The sequence below is a fragment of the Plodia interpunctella genome, chromosome 27 (genome assembly GCF_027563975.2).
Source record: "Plodia interpunctella isolate USDA-ARS_2022_Savannah chromosome 27, ilPloInte3.2, whole genome shotgun sequence".
In the NCBI taxonomy this organism is placed as follows: Eukaryota; Metazoa; Arthropoda; class Insecta; order Lepidoptera; family Pyralidae; genus Plodia; species Plodia interpunctella.
Window position 1 is genome coordinate 3,640,673 of NC_071320.1, and position 12,096 is coordinate 3,652,768.

The 12,096-nt window shown below is 34.2% G+C and overlaps 2 protein-coding genes and 1 non-coding gene across 9 annotated transcripts in view; 1 reads left to right on the plus strand and 2 right to left on the minus strand.

Annotated features, from left to right (window-relative positions):
- Rbcn-3B (Rabconnectin-3B) overlaps positions 1-8,857 on the minus strand; it is a 90,771-nt gene extending 81,914 nt beyond the window's left edge. For 4 of the 7 annotated variants that reach the window (XM_053765649.2, XM_053765647.2, XM_053765648.2 and 1 more), the window contains exons 1-7: positions 8,693-8,857; positions 7,300-7,538; positions 6,734-6,847; positions 5,545-5,688; positions 5,080-5,145; positions 2,334-2,496; positions 1,546-1,678 (exon numbers count right to left, since the gene is read on the minus strand). In XM_053765649.2, the coding sequence (XP_053621624.1) occupies positions 1,546-1,678; positions 2,334-2,496; positions 5,080-5,145; positions 5,545-5,688; positions 6,734-6,847; positions 7,300-7,533 (854 nt within the window). In that variant the 5' untranslated portion in view covers positions 7,534-7,538; positions 8,693-8,857. Of the gene's footprint in view, positions 1-538; positions 617-1,545; positions 1,679-2,333; positions 2,497-5,079; positions 5,146-5,544; positions 5,689-6,733; positions 6,848-7,299; positions 7,539-8,692 lie in introns of all 7 variants that reach the window. The other 3 variants (XM_053765644.2, XM_064436882.1, XM_064436881.1) reach the window with 1 other exon arrangement.
- On the minus strand, positions 4,188-4,260 carry TRNAV-UAC (transfer RNA valine (anticodon UAC)). The gene has a single exon. It is a non-coding gene; the product is annotated as a tRNA-Val (tRNA).
- Positions 8,858-9,275: 418 nt separating the features above from the next.
- Positions 9,276-11,885, plus strand: LOC128681614 (uncharacterized protein). Its single transcript, XM_053765630.1, has 4 exons — positions 9,276-9,537; positions 9,721-10,344; positions 10,551-10,769; positions 11,053-11,885. The coding sequence occupies exons 1-4, from the start codon at positions 9,337-9,339 to the stop codon at positions 11,836-11,838; spliced, it is 1,830 nt and encodes a 609-aa protein (XP_053621605.1). The 5' UTR covers positions 9,276-9,336; the 3' UTR covers positions 11,839-11,885.
- The last annotated feature ends 211 nt before the right edge of the window (positions 11,886-12,096 follow it).

Sequence of the window (12,096 nt, forward strand, 5' to 3'; positions counted from 1 at the left end):
TCGGTATTTCGGTGTCTGCCCAATCGGTTCGTCTTTTATTAATATCCGTTTACACAGCAACGCCTTTTTGTCGCGAATATTTTCCATCGCATTATGAGCGCTGTGCATTGGACGGTAGATTGAATATCGAATGGCACTTCGGGAGCGGTAAAAATGCGGCAGCTTTTTTCACGTCCGTGCGAACGAGGATTAACGTGCAATTAAAATTAAATATATTAATTAAAATAGGCTTTATTCACGAATAAATGCTAATATTCACGAAAGCACTTTAATATGTTATGTATAAAATATGTATAAAAATATTTTTGAATGTGAAATGTTAATGCATATTATAAAAAAAAACATACTAACTTGCAATAGTAAAAGAGATACAACATTAGTCCAAATAAATTTTTACATAAATATAATTTTAAAACAATATAAAAAAAGTATGTTCGTTACGTTGAAATCGAAATAACGTGCGTTAATAATAATAAAAATATTCAAGCGTTATATTTAACGTTAATTTGTTAAACGTTAAAAAAAACTTTTTTCTTACTATACAGGTGTGACATTTTCTGTCAGCGATTTTTCTATACCCCACTCCTGCTTGTCAACTTGTTGGGGTACACAAGCTCTAAAAAGTATAAAAAAAATTAAAAAAGTGGACCTTGGACTCCGTAGCTCGATGGCGGCGGAAGTAACCGGAAAAAAGATAGAATGAGTGCGAGAGAAAGTAATATTATATATGAAACATTTCTACAATCCCCTTAAACGTTCCCCTGGTCAAGGGTTTTAGGACAATTTTTGTAAAAATCCCGAATTACAAAAAAATACAGAGCGGACATACTATTTGAAGGAATTTCTATGGGATTAAGTAGTACCTTTGTACGTACGTAATTTCTCATTTGTAAGTATTATATTTACACTGTTATGTTGTGTACGTAAATAAATAAATTAAAAAAATAATTTTTATTTAAGTCCAAGACATTTCTGACCAAGATCAATCGTAGAAGTTTTAAACTAATAAAAAAAAATTACACTGTAATATTGTGTACGAAAATAATTAAATAAAGTTTTTTTTTTTTTAATTTTAGCTCGAGACATTTTTGACCAAGAACAGTTAAATCTAATCAAACAAAAAACCAAATAATGTTGAAAAAAGATAAATAATGTTGACAATCATTTAAATTAAGCCTTTAAGATTATTATATATATATTTTACCATCACCAGTAGACATAACACACACTACAGTATGTTAAGAAAGTGAAGAAAATTGATTTTTAACGAACTACATTTTTTTGCCATTGCAACACCAAATATAATGGTCAAGATTGGTTGATAAACACCCAGTGTTGCCAGACAGCGCCATCATTTATTTCCTTCACTTTCTTGACAGACTGTATATTAGCAATTAGCATGTAAAAATTAAATAGTCGCAGAATCCCCATTCTTATAGCTTATATAGATAAAATAAATACTATTTAGCGTTCCGTACATTTCAATGTCAAACGTAAACAAAACAAAAATAATAAAATACTAAAACAATAATACTTGATACTTACTTAGCTGGCAACTTGTACATGTATCCCTTGCCTTCGGTAGACCAGACCAGGACCCTGTCAGGAGCCAGGAAGTCTCCGGACATCCAGCGTTCACCGGATGGCGCTTGTATCGAACATAGCACTGAGAAATCGCCTGGAAATATAAGTTTTTTTTTTTTATATATTGAAATAATTTAATATTGTAGGCAAATGAGCATGCGAGTTGCCTGATGGTGCCTGATGGTAAGCAAACACCGCAGCCATGGACACCGGATATCCGATACGTTGCCGACGAACGTGCGTATTCTATAAAATAATATCATTTTTGACACAAGCTTTTATTGTTGTCATGTTGTCAATGCGCAATTAAAAACATCTACGTGCAGCTGAGGAGTTCCCACGTCGGGAGCCGATCGTAGGTGCACACCTGGTCATGTTTATCACCACGATTCATTGCCATCAAAACTGAGGACATGTAAAATTTAATGACCGTGACGTAATTGACGTTAAATAAATATATAAGGACAAATCGCACAGATCGAGCTAGCCCCAAAGTTAGTTCGAGACTTGTGTTATGGGATACTAACTCAACGATCGAAAAATATAGTATATATTTAATAACATATACAATACATATATAGATAAACATCCAAGACCCGGGTCAATCTCAAAAAAGATCATTTTCCATCATGACCTGACCGGGGTTCGAACCCGGGACCTCCAGCGTAGCAGTCCTTTGAGGAATTCCTTCATCGGGAGCCGATCCGATCTGGTTTATTACTAATTTTGTATAAAGAAAAAGCACCAACCGGCGTCATAAATCTGACAGTACTTCGCGCACACGATCAGCACAGTGCGCTGGTTGTAAGCGCAGCAGTTCAAGGACAAGGCGTTTAGACATCTTATCTGTTTCGATTCATTCTCATATATAGGTTCCGATTGCTTGTTCTCGTGTCCAAGAAGAGACCACACCTGAAAAATAATTGTATGTAACCCTAATTAATATTATATTAATGCGAAGGTTTAGATTGTTTGTTTAGAGTTAGATTTGTGAAGTGGTAATCTTCACTAATCTAACTCTAATGCGAAAGTGGTTAAGTTTGTTTGTTACCAGTAAGTGAGTTTGTTGTTGAAAATTAATGCAGAAATTGTATAATATGTAGAAAAGGTAACTTATATTTATAGTGTATAATACAAACATACACACATTACACTATTGACATTACACAAATTGAGTCGGCCCCAAAGTAAGTTCGAGATTTGAGTTTTGGGACACTAACCAAAGGAACTAGATTCTATAACACATAAATGAAATAAATAACCAATTAAAACAAAATAATATTAAAACAAAAACTAAATTAATCTTAATTTTTTACAAATAATTTAAACAATTTACTTAGATACCAATCTTCTTGCAATATATGCAAAATTTCAAGAACATTGGTTGAAGTTAGGGGAAAGACATTGGGTATCTTTCATCACTGAAAAATATATCTAATAATTCCCGTGGGAAATTCACGCGGGCGAAGCCGCGGACAAGACGCGGGCTAGTATGATATAAAACTATTTATTTATTTTATAACGCACTAACAGCTAAATGACTAACATTTTTGGACTGACAATTGACCCTTGTTCGCACGTATGTACCTTCCTACTAATATTATACATGCGAAAGTTTGAAAGAAAGAAAACATTTATTTGCCAAAAACATGAGTACAAATAGTCAAAATGAATTAGACCTACACGTTTTACCGAATATAGGTATGCAAATATAAATAAATAAAGAGGAGCTATCCACTACAAATCCAAAACAAAAAAAGAATTATAATGTACTTGTACTAGCCCTAAATTCTATCCGAGTCTATCATTAAAGAAATCATTTAAAGTATTTGTGAGGATGTATGTTTGTTACACTTTCACGCGAAATCTACTAGACGGATTGTTGTGAAATTTGGTAGATACACAGGTAGAATATAACCTGGAATAACACGTGGGGTACATTTTTCCCGAAATTCCCACGGGAAAGAAATCCCAAAACGCAGCTAGTAAATATCAAGAATATAAATAGAAGCATTCAAAGCGAGGTGCGGTTATCCACCGGGGGCCTTCATATGAATTCATAGAGGTTTTAATTTATTATCTAGATTTAAAATTCAAATTTTAGGACGTTTGCGTCACAACACAATCAAACTTTATGAGCATAAGAAGTGAAAAAATCGTTGAACATGCACAAAAAATAAATAGACACATACACCCGAACATACATATATAACCTCCTCTATTTTTGGAAGGCGGTTAAGAAAGCTCCCGACGACGTTTTGCGCATTTTTATCGCATAATGACATTCGACATTCATTCTACCTACGTACAGTCACAGCATATCAACCGACCCAAATCCATTGCAAACTCGCCACTATTACCGCGCCATAGAGGTTCATGCAGGGTAACTTGATGTGCTGTTGACTGTACAACAAAAATATTGGCAAATTTGCGTTCTTAATAAACAAAAAAAAATATTCGAAGAAAATTTTGATTAAGTATATATTAAAAAAAACAATTTCACTATCGACACTAATGGGGGGAAAATATAACACCTCTCTTTGACATCATTGAGTAAAAAATAAAAATCAGAAAAACAAAATGTAACGTACAAAAAAAAAATATGATTCCGGCCAGGATCGAACTGGCGGCCTTCTGCGTGTAAAGCAGATGTGATAACCACTACACCACGGAACCGGGTGAGAGGTGCGGCGAAAATAACCATTATATATGAAGTTTGCCATAGTAATATATATACTTTCTAATTTCGCAACATATGCTTTACGCTGTTAGTCAAAGTTTGTTAAAGTCTGTTATTATAACTATAAGTCGTGTTCCTCATGACTGAGGATAGTGATTATTACATGGAATGAAACACACACAATAACTTTCTTGTCATTATTAATGGAGTGGTTTGCCATTGCCTTCTCCATTTCACACACAAGTTAATAAGAATCAACCAGTGTGCAGGTTTCCTCACGATGTTTTCCTTCACCGGAAGCAAGTGGTGGTCGATGAAAACTACTATACATGAGTCAGATTGGTATACAAACTCATGTGGCACGAGTGGGATTCGAACCTGGGACCTTTCAATCCACAGGCGGGCGTCTTAACCATTACAGCAACACCGCTTCGTTATTATAACATGAGTTCTTTAATTTTGAAAGATAAACTAACTTTCTTCTCAGGTGTAAGATATTTTTTAAGTGTAAGCAGGAAGTTCTTCACTTTCGAGTATTTTTGCTAACACTGGTGACAGATATTATTCAAGTCGCCTAAAGGCATCTGACATGACTTTTACCACCATATTAGGACCATAAGGCCCCCCCAATAATAATTTTTCTTTTATATATCCTGTACATAAGATATGATATAAGACTTGCAGTTTTAGTATATTTATAGATAGATACAGATAAAGTAGACGAAAATAAACATATTAAATAAAAATATTTATACAAATAACGAATTACTGATGTTAGAAGGTTATTAATAAACATACAACAATGTGGAACTCACTTTAACGGTCCCAGTGATGGAAATAGCTAGAACAACATCATCTTTGCGAGAAGACGGCCTCAGCACCTGAAATCGTTAATTTTGCACAATAAAGTTAGTGTAAGTACATGGCGACCCTGTCAGTAGACGCAGCTACGTATATTGGGTCAAATCACACAGATTGAGCTAGCCCCAAAGTAAGTTCGAGACTTGTGTTATGGGATATTAACTCAACGTTACTATATTTTATAACAAATATATATATAGCTAAACATCCAAGACCCCCGGGTCTTGGATGTTTAGCTATATAGCCAATCAGAAAAAGATCATTTTCCATCACTGAACTACTAATATACGAGTTCACAGGCGTCTTAACCACTGGAGCACTGTTTCATATAACAATCCATATCCTCTCATTTTCGCGGTTGTATCTTCAGCTGTTAAGCGTCGGAACCCAAGGCCCGCTATATAATAATCTATACTCACATGCAAAGCGGATATCCAGTCAGGATTCATCTTGGAGCTGAGCGAGAAGATGATCTCCAATGAGAACGGATCCATGATCAGGATCTCAGCGTAGTATCCGTTGCAGAACAGCCGAAGATCCTCACTGTTGCACATGTGGTACGCCTGGAGTCAATGATAAAATATTTTGTTGTACTTTCCATACTTTTAAGGTTCAATACACGATCAGTACTCCTTTTCTTCCTCTCACCATTCTCTCTGAGTCCACACGTCCTCTCCTTCATGAAAATAGTATTCTATGAAAGGTCCAAGAATACAATTTTCATGAACCTGTCTTTCTCATGTGAGAGAGTTTTCCCAGTTGCTTCCACAGCTGTAAAACGTTGGAGGCACTTTCAATGTTAAGGGAAAATATAAATCACGTCGGTGTCACCGAAAAAGGGAAATTATTTATAGACAATGAAAATACCAGTTTATAAGAAGAACAGAAATGAACATGTTATGATTATAAAAATATTCAACAAGATTCCAAAATTCATACGCGAATTGCCATTGAATCATTTAAAAAAAAAAACAAATAAATGGCTTCTTGATAAATATTTTTACACAATCAAAGAGTTTTTGGATTACAATGACAATAATTAACATACATGTAGAGATAGCATGTGGAGGAGGAGTGCTGTCTAGTATCTATGTTTGTTTTAATTTGCCCAGATTATCTTGTCCTCATATAGTTGCATATACATAGAACATTTGCAATAAATAACTAGGTATATCTTCATTTTGACCGCTAAATAATCACTTTGCTTGCTGTCGGTACTTTACTATTTGTGGCAAATTTACAATAAGCCGAAGCTATCTGTGACGAACTAACACATGCATGTGACGAATAAACTTTCAATGTGTGAAGTTTAAAAAACGTGACGAATTTACTTTGTGGCAAATGTACAACAACCCTAGTAAGTGATATTTTATTTCATCTTATTTTAATCTTAGTTAATAATAACATATTGAAAAAATTATAAAATGACATCTCATTTTATAATTTGTTAAATATGCTATTATTAACATTTGCATGCTTTTGACAACGGCTAAATAGGCTTGTTCTAAATCATTATGTGGATATTGTATCACCTACCCTATTTAAGCAAATAAAACGATTTGATTTGAATAATTTATTTTTTAAGAGCAGTTTTTAACATTCACTAACCTGTATATTGGTATGTATCTGTGTCAGCTTGACGCTCTCCCGACACTTGCCGTCCACCAGGTCCCAGGTGCACATCTCGCCAGCTTCCGATGAGCTCACTATGAAGTTGTTGTCCTGGAACATAATAAAATCAATCAAATTTTTAAGGGTTCTGTACGTCTGTGAATACACATTGGGCCAGCGTGATGGGTCATGGCCCATACTTCTTATCCATCCATAAGGAAGGCCAGTGCCCCAGCTGTGGGGACATTTAAATGACTGTTGTTTATGATGATCATAATAATCTTATATCCTCATGGTTGAGAGTGACCACAAGTAGTGACTTAAGTGACTAAGGTCTCTGGGGCAAATTGATCTTGTGCCTACTGTACTTTACCTGCAGTATGGTACACTAAAAAAGTAACATAAAATATTTTTTAGTAAAATATTTCGTTCAACCTTGAAGATCACACACCACAAAAAAAATTATATTCATTTAAATTTACTACTGTAACAGACATAACAATTAAATTTCTTTTATGTCTCCTATGAACATGTTAAAAGTTTAAAAACTGATTGAACCATACCTGTACAATAGAAGCCCTGGACAAGCAAGTGACAGGTGCCGTGTGCCCGACCAGCAAGCACCTCGGGATCATCTTCAGCGTCCCCGGATCCACTTGCCAAATGCAGATCTGGCCGTCATAGCAACCGGTCACCAGAGTCTTTTGGTCCCTCGAGAGGTACACTGATGATATGCAGTGCGTGGGTGCGTGCTTGCCCCAGAGGACCACCGGAACAATGAGGTTCGTACCGGGCATTGTGGCTGGAGAATAGATATAGATTGACTTAGAATCCTTCTAACCACTTGTCAAGCTTTTTTTATCCATACTAATATTATATAGAGAAAAGATTTATGTTTTTGTTTGTAATGGATAAACTCATAAACTACTTGGCAGATTTTGATGAAATTTGGCACAGAGATAGGCAAAATCATACAGCCTACTTTTTAATATGGTTTTACCCAAGCCAAACCAGGGCGAGCCACTAGCACTAGATAAATGGATAATGTGTCATTGTTGTTTATAATCTGAATTAAAATAAATTAATTATAATATCAGTGAAGTGACTTTATTAAGTGACTATACTAGGTCTGTAGGTAGGTGACTTTCAACACTCATATAGATGCATCTGCTGAAGAAGCTGACTGTCTATTATTCAATAAATAAATAGATAGATCGAAATCTATGTGTGTGAAATCTGACACCAGTGTTAGCAATTAATTAGCAATTATTGTCTTAATCAAACAAAGTGTGGAAGACAACTGATTTACTCAGTTACCAATATCTAACTACATAAATACTTATTATAAAAGTGCACTGATATAACAGCAATAGCTAACACTGGTGTTCAATTTCATTTATTTATAACTTTTTTTAACTTTATTAACAATAATATAAACAGCAGACTCAATGCCTTTTCTATCAGTTAACAGAGAAGTTGCGGGAAGTGCTTAGGACTTATTTGAGTCAGTTAAAACATTGCATTGCGGCAGAGAAAGTTGCGGGAAGTGCTTAGGACTTATTTGAGTCAGTTAAAACATTGCATACGCGCTAGTGAACGAAATAATCAATATTTAATAAAGCACAGTTCTCCTCACGATGTGTTTCATAAGTGGAAGCAAGTAGTTGTCTATTAAAACTATCATACATGACATTAGAATAATATCGCAAATAGTCCACTGAATGATAGAAATAGAAAATTTATTTTTATTGAATAATTTTAATTGGATCGAACTACATGGACATTCTAAATGTTATTAAACATGTAAAATAAAAACCTTGGAGCTGTTATGAGACAGCTAATTGAGAAACAATACCAGAATACGCCTTGAAATTGATTTGTTTGCATAATAAAAAGATAACAAGTGTTTAGACCTTCGGCGATGAAAAGGAGGATTTTTTGGAGTTTTCAACGCACCTGGTGCTCACAGGGCTGAGGAAATTCACAGTGCTGATGCTCCTGCTACGTTGAGTTCATTGGTATAACACTCGATATGATATAAACGAACTAATAACAAAATCAATTTAGTGAAATCAATTTCTTCTTCTAATCACGAAGGGGAACTAGGTACAATTAGCAATTTGACAGTGATGACAGTGACAGTGAGTGACAGCTCTTTGTTGTCGTTATATTGGCACAACTAATTCAAAGGGCGGGGTGTATGTTTAAAAAATAAGGGGGAATAAATAGTTATCAAGGATTTAATAAGTACTTCGTGGAGTCTCAACTCATTCCATGGTAGAAATTAATTTGTATTCGATGATAAATCTCTATAAAACAATATTAATTATTAATCGATTTAATAAAATACTAACAGTTTAAAATTTAAAAAATATTATCAATATAGTTTTAGTTATTATAAGAATACATAGTTAAAATTTTTGTAATTTTTGTTAATTTAGTAGCAAATAAACTATTTTTTATTTTTAAGTCGTCTTAAATATATCCTCTTTTCCAAATTATTATTTAAAAATAGTTATTTTTTGTTTATAACCTGACTTATGTCATCATTTTTTGTCTAGGTATAATCAATGTGAGAAATATTTTTTATTTATTCCAAAATGACTGATAATAAAAAAGTATCGTCTACGAAGCTGCGCTCAAAATCTAATTTCAAAGAAGATAAACAAGCTGAGTTAGCGGGAAAAATAGATGAGACTGATGAAATGAAACTCAAAATGTTAGCAGCGCTTGACAAGCCTGAACCCGACGATGTTTTGTACCCACCAGAGTTGAATGCACATCTCATAGAACAGCTAAAGGTGTTTATTTATATTACCTACTAGATACTTCGCTGTATTAGTAAGGCCTTACTTTGAAGTCGCTAACTTTTGCCAACAGCCTATCTGATGTTCACAGTGTAAAACCTCTACTTTACGAAACTCCGTTTACAAAAATTGTATCTTCAAAAAACAAAAAAGTGTTAAATTACTTAACTATTTCAGATAATGACATCAGAGAACAACGAGCTACGTAAATGTGTCTTCACAAGAGAACAGGAAATCAAAGAGCTAAGTAAAACTGTTGGTGACCTCAACCAGCGTATACGTGATATAATATCAGGCTCAGGTCCTGCTATCTCTTCTAAATCAGCCGGCGTGATCAGCGCAAAAATAACTGACCTTTGTAAACAGAATCGACATCTAGTAGCGGAACTGGAAGGCTTTAAAACTAGAAACGCTAATCTAGAAAGAAAAATCATGCAACTAGAAATCTCTAAAGAACAAGAGAAACTAGATATTTGCATGTGCAAAGATGCACAAGACGCCAGTCCAGATGAGCTGAAAGAACTTAATAACAAACTTATTGTTGTCAATAAAAAACTGTACGATAGTAAAAATAGAAATTTGGAACTAAAAAACGATATATTGATCGCTACTAAGATTCTTCAGCAGGAATTAGGCGATAAATTCACAAGTATCAAGGAGCTACAGAATGATTTGGCAGGCTGGAAGGGTAGAGCGCAGCAGATTGTGTTACTTCAATCGAGAGTTTCTGAGTTGGAGGAGAAGCTTAACTTAAAGCAGAAAGACCTGATCGAAGCCTCGAAGAGAAAGGACCAAGCTCAGGTAACTTATTCAAAAAATTATAATCCGTCCTTTATTTAGTGGACCACGAAGTAAGAGCCTTTGGTCAAATATGTTTTTATTTATTTACTTTTGAAGATGACGCGTCTGTATTTTTCGTCACTTTAAATAAATTGATTTAACACATAGTTTGTTTCACATTCTTTCATTTTATTTATTTTCGATTTTAAAATACTAATTCATTCTAGGTTATAAGAGAAATAGAAGCAAAACGTAAAAAAGATATTGATGCAGCGATGAAAGATTATGAAGTCTTGAAAGAAGAAAATCAAGAACTGAAGAAAAAATTTGATGGAGGTCGTTGCAGGATCAGGAATCTGGAATGTGACGTCACTACGATGAGACAGAAGATGCAGACGTTTGTTGAGAAGAGCAACCATGACGACATGCTGGTTAACGAGCAAAGGGTGAGTGCTACACTGGGAAAGACTCTGATTAAGTTATTAAAAACGTGTATGATTTCATTTATTTTTATTTCGTTACCTATATCTATAAATTCGTTTTGTCATCCATCCAGAATTTGAAACAATAAAATTTACAAATCTTTTAGAATCTTTGATTCAGGCGCGGAGCTGGCGTTTAAGTCGCAATCGCCATTTTTATAAGTCTAGATGTATTTATGAAAATTTATTTCATAATAACTATACCAAAGTTCCATTTATAATAAACTTAATTTATTTCTGCCATTAGAATCAAATCAAGAGTTTGGAGTTATACTACCAAGAAATCCTTAAAGAAAACACATCGAAAATGAATAAAATGCAAAGCGAATTGGCCGAATATCAAAAACTTTTGAAAAATACAGACGCAAAAATAGATGCTTTGCGAAAACAAGCTTCAGAAAAAACAACTAAAATAGAAGAATTGAGAGCGCAGCTGTTGCGGTATGAAGAGTGTTCATTACAAAGCGTTTTCTTCACTCCAATGAAAACTGCAACAGATAATGAAATAAAGAAACTCTCTGAGTTAGTAGTGATATTGAATGACAGACTAGATGCTGAAAGACACAAATGGGAAGAACTCGAAATGACACATCGGAAACTAAAAGAGAAAAAGAAAAAACTTGAAAGAAAAGTGGCTAGCCTGGAGGAAGAAGTAAAGAGTTTAAAAGAATCTAGAAGAGGATCGAAGATTTCTAAATCATCGCTTTTAAAAGAGCAACCCCACGAGTTCTCCATGGGTTCATCTATAACTAAAAAACATTCTTCCATCTCAGCAGTTGTTGCTGAAAGACCAAGTGAGAGTTCCTCAGAGTCCCAACCACCAGAAGGATATGACATGCTAGATAAAGAAGATTTAAAATACAAGTTGGAACTTAGCGAAGAGAAATTGAAAATCATGGAAGACAGATTAAAAATGATTGAAGAAGAAAAGAAAGACGATTATAATCATTTGACTGAAATGATCCAGTCATCGAAACAACTATTTAACGAAGCACTTGCCGTTCTTCAGAGAGAGAAATGCCTGTGTTCTTAGTGTATTCATTTGTTTATTATTTAATATAATGTATTTTATGTTTTAAATGTTTATTTCATTTTACTTATTTTACGAGTAGTACTTAGTTACTTATTTGACATAAACGAATAAGTGATTTTTCCCGTTTGTACATAATGGAAAAGACAATAGGACACGTAGACAGTACAGTATAGTTAACCAGCTGAGGACTTCTTGTGGCTGAAGTGAATAATGCCTGAATGAAATGTTTTTTATATCTGTAGAATAATGGATGGTGAT

Coding starts and splice junctions, on each gene's coding strand:
- LOC128681614 (XM_053765630.1), top strand. CDS start 9,337: ATGACTGATAATAAAAAAGTATCGTCTACGAAGCTGCGCTCAAAATCT. Junction 10,345..10,550: donor AGAGAAAGGACCAAGCTCAG/GTAACTTATTCA, acceptor AATTCATTCTAG/GTTATAAGAGAAATAGAAGC. Junction 10,770..11,052: donor TGCTGGTTAACGAGCAAAGG/GTGAGTGCTACA, acceptor TTCTGCCATTAG/AATCAAATCAAGAGTTTGGA.